The sequence below is a fragment of the Saccopteryx leptura genome, chromosome 2 (genome assembly GCF_036850995.1).
Source record: "Saccopteryx leptura isolate mSacLep1 chromosome 2, mSacLep1_pri_phased_curated, whole genome shotgun sequence".
NCBI lineage: Eukaryota > Metazoa > Chordata > Mammalia > Chiroptera > Emballonuridae > Saccopteryx > Saccopteryx leptura.
The window spans coordinates 171,513,271-171,526,466 of record NC_089504.1 but is presented as its reverse complement, the minus strand read 5'-3'; the positions used below and the strand labels follow the sequence as shown (position 1 = coordinate 171,526,466).

The following is a 13,196-nucleotide window of genomic DNA, read 5'->3' as shown; positions in this document are numbered from 1 at the left end:
GAAAAGAATCAAACATCATACAGCTATTTCCTTCTTATCTCAATGTTAACAGAAAGTACAAAAAGTTAAATACAAAGAATGAAAACCATAAGACAAGGACACAGGGCCAGGCTTAGGGTGGGCCAAGTGAGGCCTCTCAGCATGGCACTGAAGGAGCCCTTCAGCTTTGGGCCTAGGCCCGTCACTGCCAAACAGGATTAGAAATACAAGACACATTTAAGACTTATTCTAGAGCAAAATAATTACAGTATCTGGGAATAAAATCACTTGGGCAGATTTATACAGGGGAGCTGGGGAGAACAAAAGGAAAGGAAGGATTTTCATGGCAGCGCTAAGGGAAGGGAGGTGCGTGGGCTCACCTCTGGCATGGAACTGACTTCGTGCACCTGGCCGATGAGCTTGCAGTAGGACTGAAAAAGCAGCAGCAGCTGGAAGTGTAGTTTATATAACCTCTGACACAGTTCCAATTGCTGGCAAGAGAATTGGCATGGGGAGAAATCAGTTATTCAGGGCGGTTTTGTATAACAAATGAAATCTTGGTGGAGACAAACTTTTTTTAAAATCAAGGATCCCTAACTAGCTGTTATTATTCCCAATAAAACAGAACAACAAGATCCGGTCTGTAAATATTAGTGATAAATTCACAATAAAATACAGAATAGCTCCTGGGAAATGACTAATGAGAGGGGGGTAGTAGATATAAAAGGACTGAGTGAATTGTCAGATTTCACTGATTTGCCAGTTTCATAGCTACAAATTATAACTGTGGTTGTCTTAATTTTTATCAGCTGAAATTTTTTGTTATAATTTTTTTTTTTAATTTTTAAAAAGCATATTTGAAAGGCAAAATATGAAGTCATTCTAAGTGTTAAATTTATAAATTCAGCAGACACTTTGGAAATTACTCCATGTGACAACTCTGGCTGCATTTTGGGTGCTGACACTCATCCTGAAGTCTGTGTCAACAGAATAGTCACATGACCCTCTATGGCACTGTGTCAGCTTTACTGATGATGCTTCTGCCCAGTGCTCAGTTAATATTTTTTGAATTAAAGAGATATAAAAAGAGGCCAAAATGTGCTTACATAGATGAGAATTGCAAGGTCATTCAAAACTTACTGTGGAGAGAACATTAAAAAGTAATCACACAAATTGGCCCTTTGGGCCTACCGGTGCCTCTGGAATTTAAAATATTTTCATTACTTGGCTTATATATCCTATGAAGGAGAAATAAATCGTAATTCCCACACCAATGATTATTTTGTTCTAAGAGCTGTATCAGCTCCTAACAGCCTGTAAACATTGCCTGTTTTGTTCTAAGAATTGGGCTAGCTCCTAAGTAGTGAATGGGATTCTCTGTGAGGGGAAGCACAGCCTTCATTAGGTAGAATTTCATGACTCAGCTGCCACCAGTGAAAGTGGTTCCATATGTGGCTTACACTGCACCTCACTGTTCAGTTTTCAAATGTGGTTTGGTGAGGATAAAGAGGGCCTTTCTTTTGCTAATGGAGAAAAAAGAGCTCAGCTCAGAATCGAGCGCTGCTGTGGTGACTTAAAATTGTTCTCCCACATCAGTTTAAGGAGAGAAATTATAATCATTTAAATTTAGGTTTGAAGAAGAATATGCTATTAATAGTATATCGACAGACTTTTGGTTCTAATTTTCAGAAGTTACTGAAGTTTACTTAAAATATGCTGAATGAAATAATAGTTCTCCTCTCACCTTTCTATGGCCCTTAGCGGAAAAGAAATTCTACTTAGATGTGACCTCTCTAAGCTGGAAACCTGCCTCACGTTAAAGAAGTAGCTATACTCACTAGTTATCCTCAGCTAGATCTTTGGTTGTTTCAATAAGACATTTCACTTTAAATTTTTCTCTATGCAAACTCTTTTAAAATCTGGTATAAAAGGTTAACTGCCAGGGACTTGCACATAATTAAAAAGTATTGTTTAAAAAATTTACCGTCACAATTTAGGGTGAAACCTAGCTATGAAAATTCTGGTATCTTGTGTCAGATAATGGGTGTTATAACTCAAAATATTCCACTTGATAGTACGAGTGCCTAGCAATGTCGGTTTCTACTTTTGGGACGAAAGCAGCCCAGAATGCTACTAACAAACTGGCATACCTCAGTCAACCAAAAACAATAAAATGGAAGGAAAAAGGGGAAACATGCTAAGAGACATAATAGTAACAGTGAAAATAAGGTTTGTTATGGGTCCGTGCCTCCAGTGGGCAGAGAGTATGAAAGAAAGTTAACTTACTGCCAGAGATTCCATTTGCTACTCAGCAAGCATGGCACAGGAAACAGGAAAGGAAAGAGAGTACAGGGTCAGTGTCTGCATGCAATGGGAAGCGTGGCCCTCTTCCGCCAGCAGGACCAGCCGCACTGTTAGCACTGCTCACCCAGACTCGACAGATGGTGGCAAAGCTGGTACCCATTCACATGCACAGCGGCCCAGTTAAAAACAAGCTCTAGTTGGGAAACATGTTGGTGGAAATTATAACTCATAATCTTTTAGATTCTCTGGTTAGTTGGTTTAGACTTTATTAGTCTTGGAGACTAGACGTACAAACGTTTACTACTTGACGATTTTAGTATTTAAATGTGAGTAATAAGTGAACAGAGAATAGTGGGATCAGCTGAGTAAAGTGAATGAACTAGAGCCCTAAAGAAATTAAACCACTGTCAAATGTTAAGGCAGAGTCTTTCATATATTTGGCTTCAAACTGACTATACAATTAACATAAAATATATGTAAGTGGAATTTTCTTTAGTCAGATTGCCTTCCATATTGAGAATATTTTATAGTACTGCTAGATATTGTCACTTATATTATAATATTATATTTTAATATATTATGTTAAATAAACATTGTCTGTATACTCCCTGAATAAGTGTGAGATATGACAAGTGATTTTCTTGCATTTTATTTTTTATAATTTTTTTGCCAGTACTATACAACTGATGGTTGGTCTAGAATACTATAAACTTGAACTGGGCCATGTTCAGCCATGGCTAGCAGTTTTTGGAGTCATCATATCATAACCACAGAATTAAGGAAAGTCTGGGTATGTGAAATAGATAACTATAACCTGACACAGTATTTTTAAGAATTCAATTTGGCCAGTCTTAATTATCGGTCAATATATCTGGTCTGGTTTTCAAAATATTTGAGGACCTATCTAACCCAGTTTCCAATTCTTAACAACATAAAACTCTTATCTTAATGTTCTTTCCAAAAATTTCTTTGGGTTATTAGTTTAACATATTGTACTTAACATCAGATAAAATGCACAAAAAATAAAATCATCAAATTATTTATTACTATCTCCAAACATAAAGCATTACCACTACCAATGCCTACCACAACCCCTGTCTTCCAAGGGTCTCTTCTTCCTTCACCTGTTACATGGGTTTGGCATATTGATGACTATTATTTTTATTATGTTTTATGTTTATTGAGTAGTTTCTTGGGCTATGGATATGAATATCCTTCAAACTTTGAGAAATAAAGACTTTTAATCTTGTGATATAATTATACAACCCGAGGTATTTACTATTTTTGGAGAAAACTTTCTGCCTAATATTTTTATAACCAAATCTTATATACTGACATACAATGTCAGTCCAGAAAGAAGTACAGGGCCAGAGTTTTAAGTCCATATATATAAAGAATTTTGACCATGAAAACATTTTAGAAAATGTAAAATTTGATCAAAACGAATGCACTTAGGCACGTAACTGCTTCTACCATGGAATTTACTTGTGAGAAGGGTGGAGTGAAGCAAAGGCTAAGTAAATGGCATGCTCTTGTGTGAAGAAGATTGTGTCTTTTTACTGTTTTCACAAATGAGATTATAATGCAAGAAGATCATCACCTCAGGTAAAGCAACATCTCTGTTCAATAAAAGGCAAATGAGACTTTTTGATTCCAGGTTGGTGCTAAGGAACTTCACTGTCAATGAATTCCTCCTACTCATTTCTCAGGCCACAAAACTCTCTTTTTTGGGAGATGGCCAACTTGACACACACCAGCATTCAATGCCCATATCCTCTCCTTTTTAGGTAAGTGAGTCCAAGCTGCTTTGATATTTATTATCTCACCATCCTTTTCGTAGGCCAGACTCTAGAACCTAGTTTTAATTTAGAGCTCCAAAAAGGTAGTGAAAAATGCCTTGCTAGGGGACATTTTATGGAAGATGTTAAAAGTCCCCAACCCCCATGCTAATGTTTTCTTATATCTAGGTTTTAAAAATAACCCCTTTAGAAGTCTTTATTGTATACGTAGCTATGTGACTCAAGATTCTTCTGAGATGTCACAGGAATGTCACTGCTTTGGTATAAAGGATTTTCTTCAAGCCTTGTTCCTGCACTCCTGATATGGCTTGATCTATAAATTAGATTTAGAGGTATGTTTTCTCACAATGAGAAAGAAAGGTCAAGAAAGCAGGATGTTAAAAAGTAATCATAGACAGGGGAGCTTAAAAGTCCAGAATAATCTAATTTTTATGTATTAACAGTAACATTGGCAGAAGATAAGCCACAGTGTACTGTATTAGCTATTATTATTTTTATCATATTGGTCTCTAAAATTCACTAGTTATCTCAATTTTAATCTAGCCAATTATTGAAGTGTCCCTACTCAGTAATACGTATGTGCAGCTAATCCCCCAAGCAAGTATGAACAACATATATCCACCTTTATTAATATCACATGGGTCTGACACATTGATGACCACTGTATTATGTTTGATGGGTACTTTTTTAGACCTTGGCCATAAATATCTTTCAAAGTTTTGAAAGATAAATATCTGTAAGCCTATGATACAGATTACACAGCCTGAGGAATTACTATTTTTAAGAAGACATTGACTTTAGTATACATTTCTGTAGTCAATAATGGAAAGGGGATTCCTTATAAAGAGTGACTGATTATACCCAAAGGATGATTTTTAATGGATTATGGTTTAACTGGAGAAATATCTCATCTTGCTCAATTTAACTTGTTGTTCAAGTTAAAAAAGAACAGAGGCTACAGGCTTCTCATTTATGGATTGATTATATAGTAATAAAATGATATATAATAGAATATCAGTGTTCAAGAGAACCTTTTAAATTGGAATCATTGTTCGAATATAAGATGAAATGTATAGTAAGGCTAAATGTCAGTTATTATATTTGAGTCCAAAGAATCACATGTTCATTAAGTACTCAGGAATATCTGTTGAGTGATGAGTGTGTCAACTAAAATCACGTATAACAAGTGAAGTGGAAACATCCCCACTCTCCCAGGGCCAGGTCTGCATAACTGGGAGGTGAACTATGTAAAACTACTTGTGGGGCTGAGGCTGTTTCCTGGAGAATCCAGAACCGAGTTCTTCACCCTGAGTAATATATCTATTAAGTTATCAGGTAGTAATCACTGCAAAATGCACGGCTGTCTAGTCTGGAGACAGGAGCCACTGCTGCATGCACACATGGGCTGCACTATCCAGTGAAAAGCTGGTGTAGTGCTTCTGTGAGCACATACTGGCAGCCCCGCCCACATGAGAAGGTCAAGGAAGTACACACACACAGGCTGCCTGCCCCAACCCCATTCTGGCCACAGGCAGCCAGAACAACAGGGAACTACTGCATATGTATACGCACCAGGCTGCCCCTCTGAGAACCCACTACTTCTAGACAGACATGACATGTGCCCATCCAGAATACAAACAGCTTACAAGAACCAGCCAATACACAGTCTTCACAGAGGCCACTTTTTCAACATTGAGAGAGACAGTTATTTCATCTAACTCACAGGAATAAACACAGAAAGTCAACCCAAATAAGGAGACAGAAGAAAGAGAGTAATTTGCCTGAGAAAGAATTCAAAGAAACAATCATAAGGATGCTCAAAAACTTGACAGTAGAAAAGGGGAGCTCAGAGAGGACTTCAACAAAGAGTTAGAAAATACAATAGAGGAGAAGCAAAAGATACATTAACTGAAATAAAAAATACGTTAGGAGGAATCAACAGCAGGTTAATACAGAAGAATGGATTAGCAACCTGTGGACAGAGTAGTAAATATCACTCAATAACAACAGCTAAATTAAAACAAATTTTAAATGAAGGTAGAATAAGAGTCAAATGCTCTAACATTTGCATTATAGGAATGACATAAGTTGACAAGGGAGAAAAGAGCAGAAAGTATATTGGAAGGAGTGATGACTGAAAACTTTCCTAATCTGGGAAAGGAAACAGATGCCCAGGAAGCACAGAGAGTTCCAAACAAGATGAACCCAAAGAGGCCCACACCAAGGTGTATTGTAATTAAAATGGCAGAAGTTAGGATAAAGAGACCATCTTAAAGGAAGCAAGAGAAACATGAGTTTTATACAAAGGAATCCCCATAAGGCTATCAGCTGAGTTCTCAGCAGCAACTCTAGAGGCCAGATGGGAGTAGCAGGACAACTTTAAAGAGCTGAAAGAAAGGGACCTACAATCTGGAATAATTTACCCAGTGAGGTTATCATTCAGAACTCAAGACGAGATAAAAGGGTTTCTAGGTCAAGCAAAAACTAAAGGAGCTCACCCCCACTAAGTTGGATTCACAAGAAGTATCATAAGGGTCTTTTTTATGCAGAATAGAAAACACCATAACCAGAAATATACAGTATGGAAAAAAAAAACCACCTCTCTGGTAAAGGCAAATATATAATAAACACAGTAATTCTAACCACTTAAAAAGTTGAGATAGATGGATACACACACACACACACACACACACACACACACACACACATGAACCTCATGGTAGTCACAAACAAAAATCCTACACAATTTATACAAAAAAATCAATAGAAAGAAACCCAAACAAAACACTAAAGAAAACTAGCAATTCAAAAGTAAAGAATAAGAGAAGAAGAAAGGCACAGAAAAGAACAGCAAAGACAACCAAAGACAATGAACAAAATGTCAATAAGCACATGCCTATCAAGGTGAAGGGATTAAGCAAAGGAAAAAAACTCATAGACAGGGACAATGGTATGATGATTATAAGAGAGAAGAGGAGTCCGGGAGGTAGAAGAGGGACAAGGGGGGATAAATGGTGATGGAAGAAGACTTGACTTGGAGTGGTGAACAGAATGCAATATACAGATGATGTGTTATAAAACTGTACACATGAAACCTATATAATTTTATTAATGTCACCACAATAAATTCAATAAAAAATAAAAATAGCCACTGAAGGCCCTGGCCGGTTGGCTCAGTGGTAGAGCGTCGGCCTGGCGTGCGGAAGTCCCGGGTTCGATTCCCGGCCAGGGCACACAGGAGAGGTGCCCATCTGCTTCTCCACCCCTCCCCCTCTCCTTCCTCTCTGTCTCTCTCTTCCCCTCCCGCAGCCGAGGCTCCATTGGAGCAAAAGATGGCCTGGGTGCTGGGGATGGCTCCTTGGCCTCTGCCCCAGGTGCTAGAGTGGCTCTGGTTGCGACAAAGCGACGCCCCGGAGGGGCAGAGCATCGCCCCCTGGTGAGCAGAGCATCGCCCCCTGGTGGGCGTGCCGGGTGGATCCCGGTCGGGTGCATACGGGAGTCTGTCTGTCTCTCCCTGTTTCCAGCTTCAGAAAAATACAAAAAAAAAAAAAAAAAGAAACAAGAAAAAAATCTCAAACACTGTAGCTTTCCACCTAAAGGAAGTAGAAAAACAAACCAAAGTAAAAGAAATGAGGAAATAATTAAGATTGGAAGGTAATTCAATGAAATAGAGTAAGAAAAAAAAAAAGAAAAGATCAGGAAACCAATAGTTGGTTCTTTGAAAAGATAAACAAAATGGATAAACCTTTAGCCAGTCTTATCAAGAAACAAAAGAGAGATGGCCCAAATAAATAAAATCAGAAATGAAAGAGAACTGACAACTGATATCACAGAAATAGAAAGGATTCTAAGGAAATATTATGAAAAATTTGTCAACAAATTGGACAACTTGGAAGAAACAGAAAAATTTTTAGAAACATACACTCTTCTAAGGCTTACTCAGGAAGAAACAGAAATTATGAACAGACTGATAATTGCTAACAAAATTGAGTTAGTAATCAAAACACTCATAACAAACAAAAGCCCTGGACCAGCCCAGACGGCTTCACAGATGAATTTTAACAAACATTCAAAGATAATATTTATCCTTCTTAAACTATTCAAAAAAGTTGAAGAGGGTGGAGGGCTTCCCATCACATTTTACAGGGCCACTACTACACCAATACCAAACTCAAAGACACTATACAAAAAGAAAATTAAAGGCCAACATCCATGATAAGCATAGATGCAAAAATCCTCAATAAAATATTAGCAAAACCAATTTAACAGCACATTATAAAGATCATACATCATGATCGGGTGGGATTTATTCCCAGGATGCAAGTTTGTATCAATATTTGCAAATTAGTTAACATGATATACTACATAAACAGAATGAAGGATAAAAATCACATAATCATATCAATAGATGCATAAAAAGCATTTGACAAAATCCAGCACCCATTTATGTTAAAAAATCTTAGCAAAGTGGGAACAAGGGGAATTATACCTCAACCTAACAAAGGGCATAATATAACAAAGCCACAGGTAGCATCATACTCAATGAGGAAAAGCTAAAAGCTTTATCTTTAAGATCATGAACAAAACAAGGATGTCTACTTTCACTACTTTCATTTAATATAGTATTAGAAGTCTTAACCATAGCAATCAGACAAGAAGAAGAAATAAAAGGCATTCACATTGGAAAGAAAGAAGTAAAACCATCATCATTTGCAGATATCATGACACTAAATATAGAAATCCCTAAAGATTCCACTAAAAACCTATTATAACTAATAAGTTAATTCAGTAATGTAAAAGAAAACACAATTAATATTCAGAAATCAGTTAAATCTGTATATAGAATAATAAAATATTAGAAAGAGAAATTAAGAAACAACCTCACTTATAATTGCAGCTAGTAAATAAAATACCTAGGAATAAATTTAATCAAGGAGGTAAAAGACTTATCCTCAGAAAATTATAAGACATTGAAGAAAGAAATTTAAAAATATACATATAAATGGAAGCATATATCATGCTCACAGATAGCAAGAATTAACATTGTTGAAATGCCCATACTACTCAGAGAAGTCTATAGATTTAGTGCAATCCCTAGCAAAATACGAATGGCATTTTTCACAGAACTAAAACAAATATTCCAAAAATTTAAACGAAACCACAAAAGATCCTGAATAACCAAAGCAATCTTGAGAAGAACAAAGAGGTATTACACTACCTGATATCTACTACATGGCTATGTTAAAAAGAAAAAAAAAGCATGGTACTGGCATAAAAGAAAGCATAGATCAGTGGAACAGGATTGAGAGCCAAGAAGTAAACCCACACCTATACAGTTAATTAAACTGTGCCAAAGAGGCAAGAATATGCAGTGGGGTAAAGACAGTCTCTTCAATAAACAGTGTAGGGAAAATTGGAGAGACACATGCAAAAAAATGAAACTAGATTGCCTTCTCACACCATATCCAAGAATAAACTCAATGAGGATAAAAGACTTAATGTAAATGTAAGACCCCAAACCCTAAACCTATGAGAGAAAAACACTGGCAGTAAACTCTCTGACATTGCTCTTAGTTTTACACACACACACACACACACACACACACACAATATATATATGTGCATTTTGAAGCAATGAAACAAGAAGAAAATTAAACAAATGGGATGACATAAAAATAGAGATTTTTACAGTGAAGGAAACCATTAACAAAACAAAAAGACAACCTATGGAATGGATGAAGATATTTGTCAATGATATATCTAATAAAGGGTCAATATCCAAAATCTATAAGGAACTCATACAACATAACACCAAAAGAGAAAACAAACATTAAAAAATGGGCAGAGGACTTGAATAGGCATTTCTCCAAAGAGGAGAGTCATATAGCCAAGAGACACGTGAAGAGAGATGTCCATATCACTAATTAGAAAAATGCAAATTAAAACCACAATGAGATATCACCTCATACCTGTCAGAAAGGCTGTCATCATCAATAAATCAACAAACAACAAGTGTTGGCAAGGATATTGAAAAAAGGGAACCCTCGTGTATTGTTGGTAGGATTGTAAATTGGTGCAGGTACTATGGAAAACAGTATGGAGATTCCTCAAAATATCAAGAATATAGTGTGTCCATAAAGTCATGGTGCACTTTTGATCGGTCACAGGAAAGCAACAAAAGATGATAGAAATGTGAAATCTGCACCAAATAAAAGGAAAACTCTCCCAGTTTCATACCTATTCAGTGCAGTTCGATGTGGGCTCACACACAGACCTTTTAGGGCTCCTTAGGTAGCTGCTATCCCGTATAGCCTCTACAGACTCGTCACTGACTGATGGCCTACCAGAACGGGGTTTCTCCACCAAACTGCTGGTTTCCTTCAGCTGCTTATCCCACCGAGTAATGTTATTCCTATGTGGTGGTGCTTCGTTATAAACATGCATATATTCACGTTGCACTTTGGTCACGGATTTGAATTTAGCGAGCCACAGAACACACTGAACTTTCCTCTGTGCCGTCCACATCTCGACTGGCATGGCCGTAGGCTGCTCTGCTGTATACACGGTGTTACGTCATCATCTGCGCATGCACACATGCTGCCATATCATCCTACAGAAACTGGGAGGGTTTTCCTTTTATTTGGTGCAGATTTCACATTTCTATCGTCTTTTGTTGCTTTCCTGTGACTGGTCAAAAGTGCACCATGACTTTACGGACACACTGTAGAGCTATGATATGATCCAGCAATACCACTTCTGGGTATTTGAAGAAATCCATAACACTAATTTGAAAAGATAAATGCACCCCTATGTTCATTGAAGCATTATTTACAATAGCCAAGATGTGGAAACAACCTAAGTGTTTATCAATAGACGGCTGAATAAAGATGTTGTCGTACATACATAAAATGGAATATTAGCCATAAAAAATTAAATCTTACCATTGTGACAACATAGATAGATATAGAGGGTACTATGCTGAGTCAAATAAGTCAGACGGACAAAGACAAATATCATATGCTGTCACCTATTTGTGCAATCTAAAAACACTAAACAAAAAAACCCACAATGAAACAGATACAGAAAACAAATTGATGGTTGCCAGATGGGAAGGGCATTGGAGGTTAGGTGAAAAGGTGAGGCAGTTATAGTCATGGGGCTATAAAATACAGCATAGGGAATATATGTAGTTAATACTACTGTAATATCTGTATATGGTGTCAGGTGGGTACTAGGCTTATTGGGGGGTCACTTCATAGTTATATAAATGTCTCATCACTATGTTGTACACCTAAGACTAATATATTATTGTATGTACACTGTCATTAAAATTTTTTTTAAATTTAAAAAACAGAGTGCTGAAATGTCAACAAAAACTCTTCATTAAAGGAACGAAGGGATTTAGTAACAAATTAATAAAGTTGGTTTCATATTCTGAATAAAGAACTGAATTATTAGGAAATGATTAGTATATTTAGACAATGTCCAGCAGAAAAGTTATTCTTATACCTCAACTTTTTCCAAAAAGAAGACTCCCCCACCCCAAATCCCGTTAATACACAGTCATGCTCGCTCTGACGTCATTCAGCTTTCCTCTATTGCTTTCACGTGAAAGTATGGATGACTCACTCTGCCTCTTCCTCAAGTCCTGCGGTTCGTGGATGAATCAAAACCAACACACAATGTTAGAGTACAGAAAAGATAAATTCTGAAAGACTTTTATTACCTTTTCTTCTGAATCCCCTGGTTGACAGGTAATTACTCCATCTCTTGATCCTCCAGCAAATGTTGCTTTACAATTGGCAAGCCACTGTTGTCAGAAGGAGACAGAGACATAGGTGAGTTCAGTGACACCCTAAGAATGTGCTATCATTGATTCTGTCAGGAGAAATTGATTAAGCTCCTAATCACAGTAAAATAAAATTGGTTGTAGACTTTTAGAAAATCATAATTAAAAAAAATTTTTTTAATTTTTTTTATTAATTCATTTTTAGAGAAAGAGTAGAGAGGAAGAGAGAGAGAGAGAGAGAGAGAGAAGAAGGGGAGGAGCAGCAAGCATCCATTCCCATATGTGCCTTGACCAGGGAAACCCAGGGTTTTGAACCAGCGACCTCAGCATTCTAGGTTGATGCTTTATTTACTGCGCCACCGCAGGTCAGGCAAAAATCATAATTTTGATTAAAGATGAACTATTTGGCATTACGATATTTGTTTAGGTGGGTTCAGTGATATTCATTTTAAAATGCAATTTCAATATTGTGATATGTCACCCTGAAGAATTTCACTATACCATTTCTAATTTATGTATAAATGAAAACAAATTCATAAAGGGTCAGAAAACTTTCACAGGATTAAAACCGGGTGATAGGCACACACTTCCTCACAGGCTGGGTGACTGCACAGTGCAGCGCAACTCATGCCACATCTCTCTCTGCCATATTGAGGGGGCTTCTGAGGGGGCAGGTCTACTTCACTGTAAGAAAGGGATTTAGTGACAAATTAATAAAGTTGAGTAGGCATTTCAACTTTAATAATGGCTCGGCTGTTTAGAAAATCTTCCAATCTTAAGCATCTGACAGTAACTAATCAGATGTGAAAATGAACTTTTGGGCAGAAAACAAAGAGCATTGAAGAACTGAAATTCACAACAGCCATTTAAAGACTGGTTTGTTCACCAACCAGAATGAAAAGATTAATTTATTAATACATCACTGAGAAGAAAAACATAACAGGTAAAGAGCCACAGAAATAGGTGACAATGGGAACTGTTAATGTTGAATGTCAGAACTCTTGCCCTTGGACAGGTCACAAAAAGATTCATTAACAATAGCAACAAGCAGAAAATCATAACTTTACAGTGAATGTCTTTCTATGTATGAGGCATTGTGCGGAGCAGTTTCTCCACATATCATTCATATTTAAAGGCAATGCTGTGTTGTGGTTTCAATACCATTCTTTTCCCTTCTAGCTAGTGAGGATAATGATAGCAACCACCAGGGCAGCTGAGAGCATTAACTGATCTTAGACCTTTAGCTCTTACCAGGTGGCTGCATGCACAGAAAGAATTCAGGGAATGATTGCTGCTATGACTGTTTAAAATTGTTATATTCTTAC

At 37.0% G+C, this 13,196-nt stretch overlaps 1 protein-coding gene across 11 annotated transcripts in view; it reads right to left on the bottom strand.

Moving 5' to 3' along the window:
- FRY (FRY microtubule binding protein) overlaps window positions 1-13,196 on the bottom strand; it is a 569,880-nt gene that overhangs the window by 24,178 nt on the left and 532,506 nt on the right. For 9 of the 11 annotated variants that reach the window (XM_066369318.1, XM_066369317.1, XM_066369307.1 and 6 more), the window contains 3 exons: window positions 11,809-11,892; window positions 2,266-2,283; window positions 360-470 (listed from right to left, as the gene is read on the bottom strand). In XM_066369318.1, coding sequence (XP_066225415.1) covers window positions 360-470; window positions 2,266-2,283; window positions 11,809-11,892 — 213 coding nt within the window. The remainder of the gene's footprint in view (window positions 1-359; window positions 471-2,265; window positions 2,284-11,808; window positions 11,893-13,196) is intronic. The other 2 variants (XM_066369309.1, XM_066369312.1) reach the window with 1 other exon arrangement.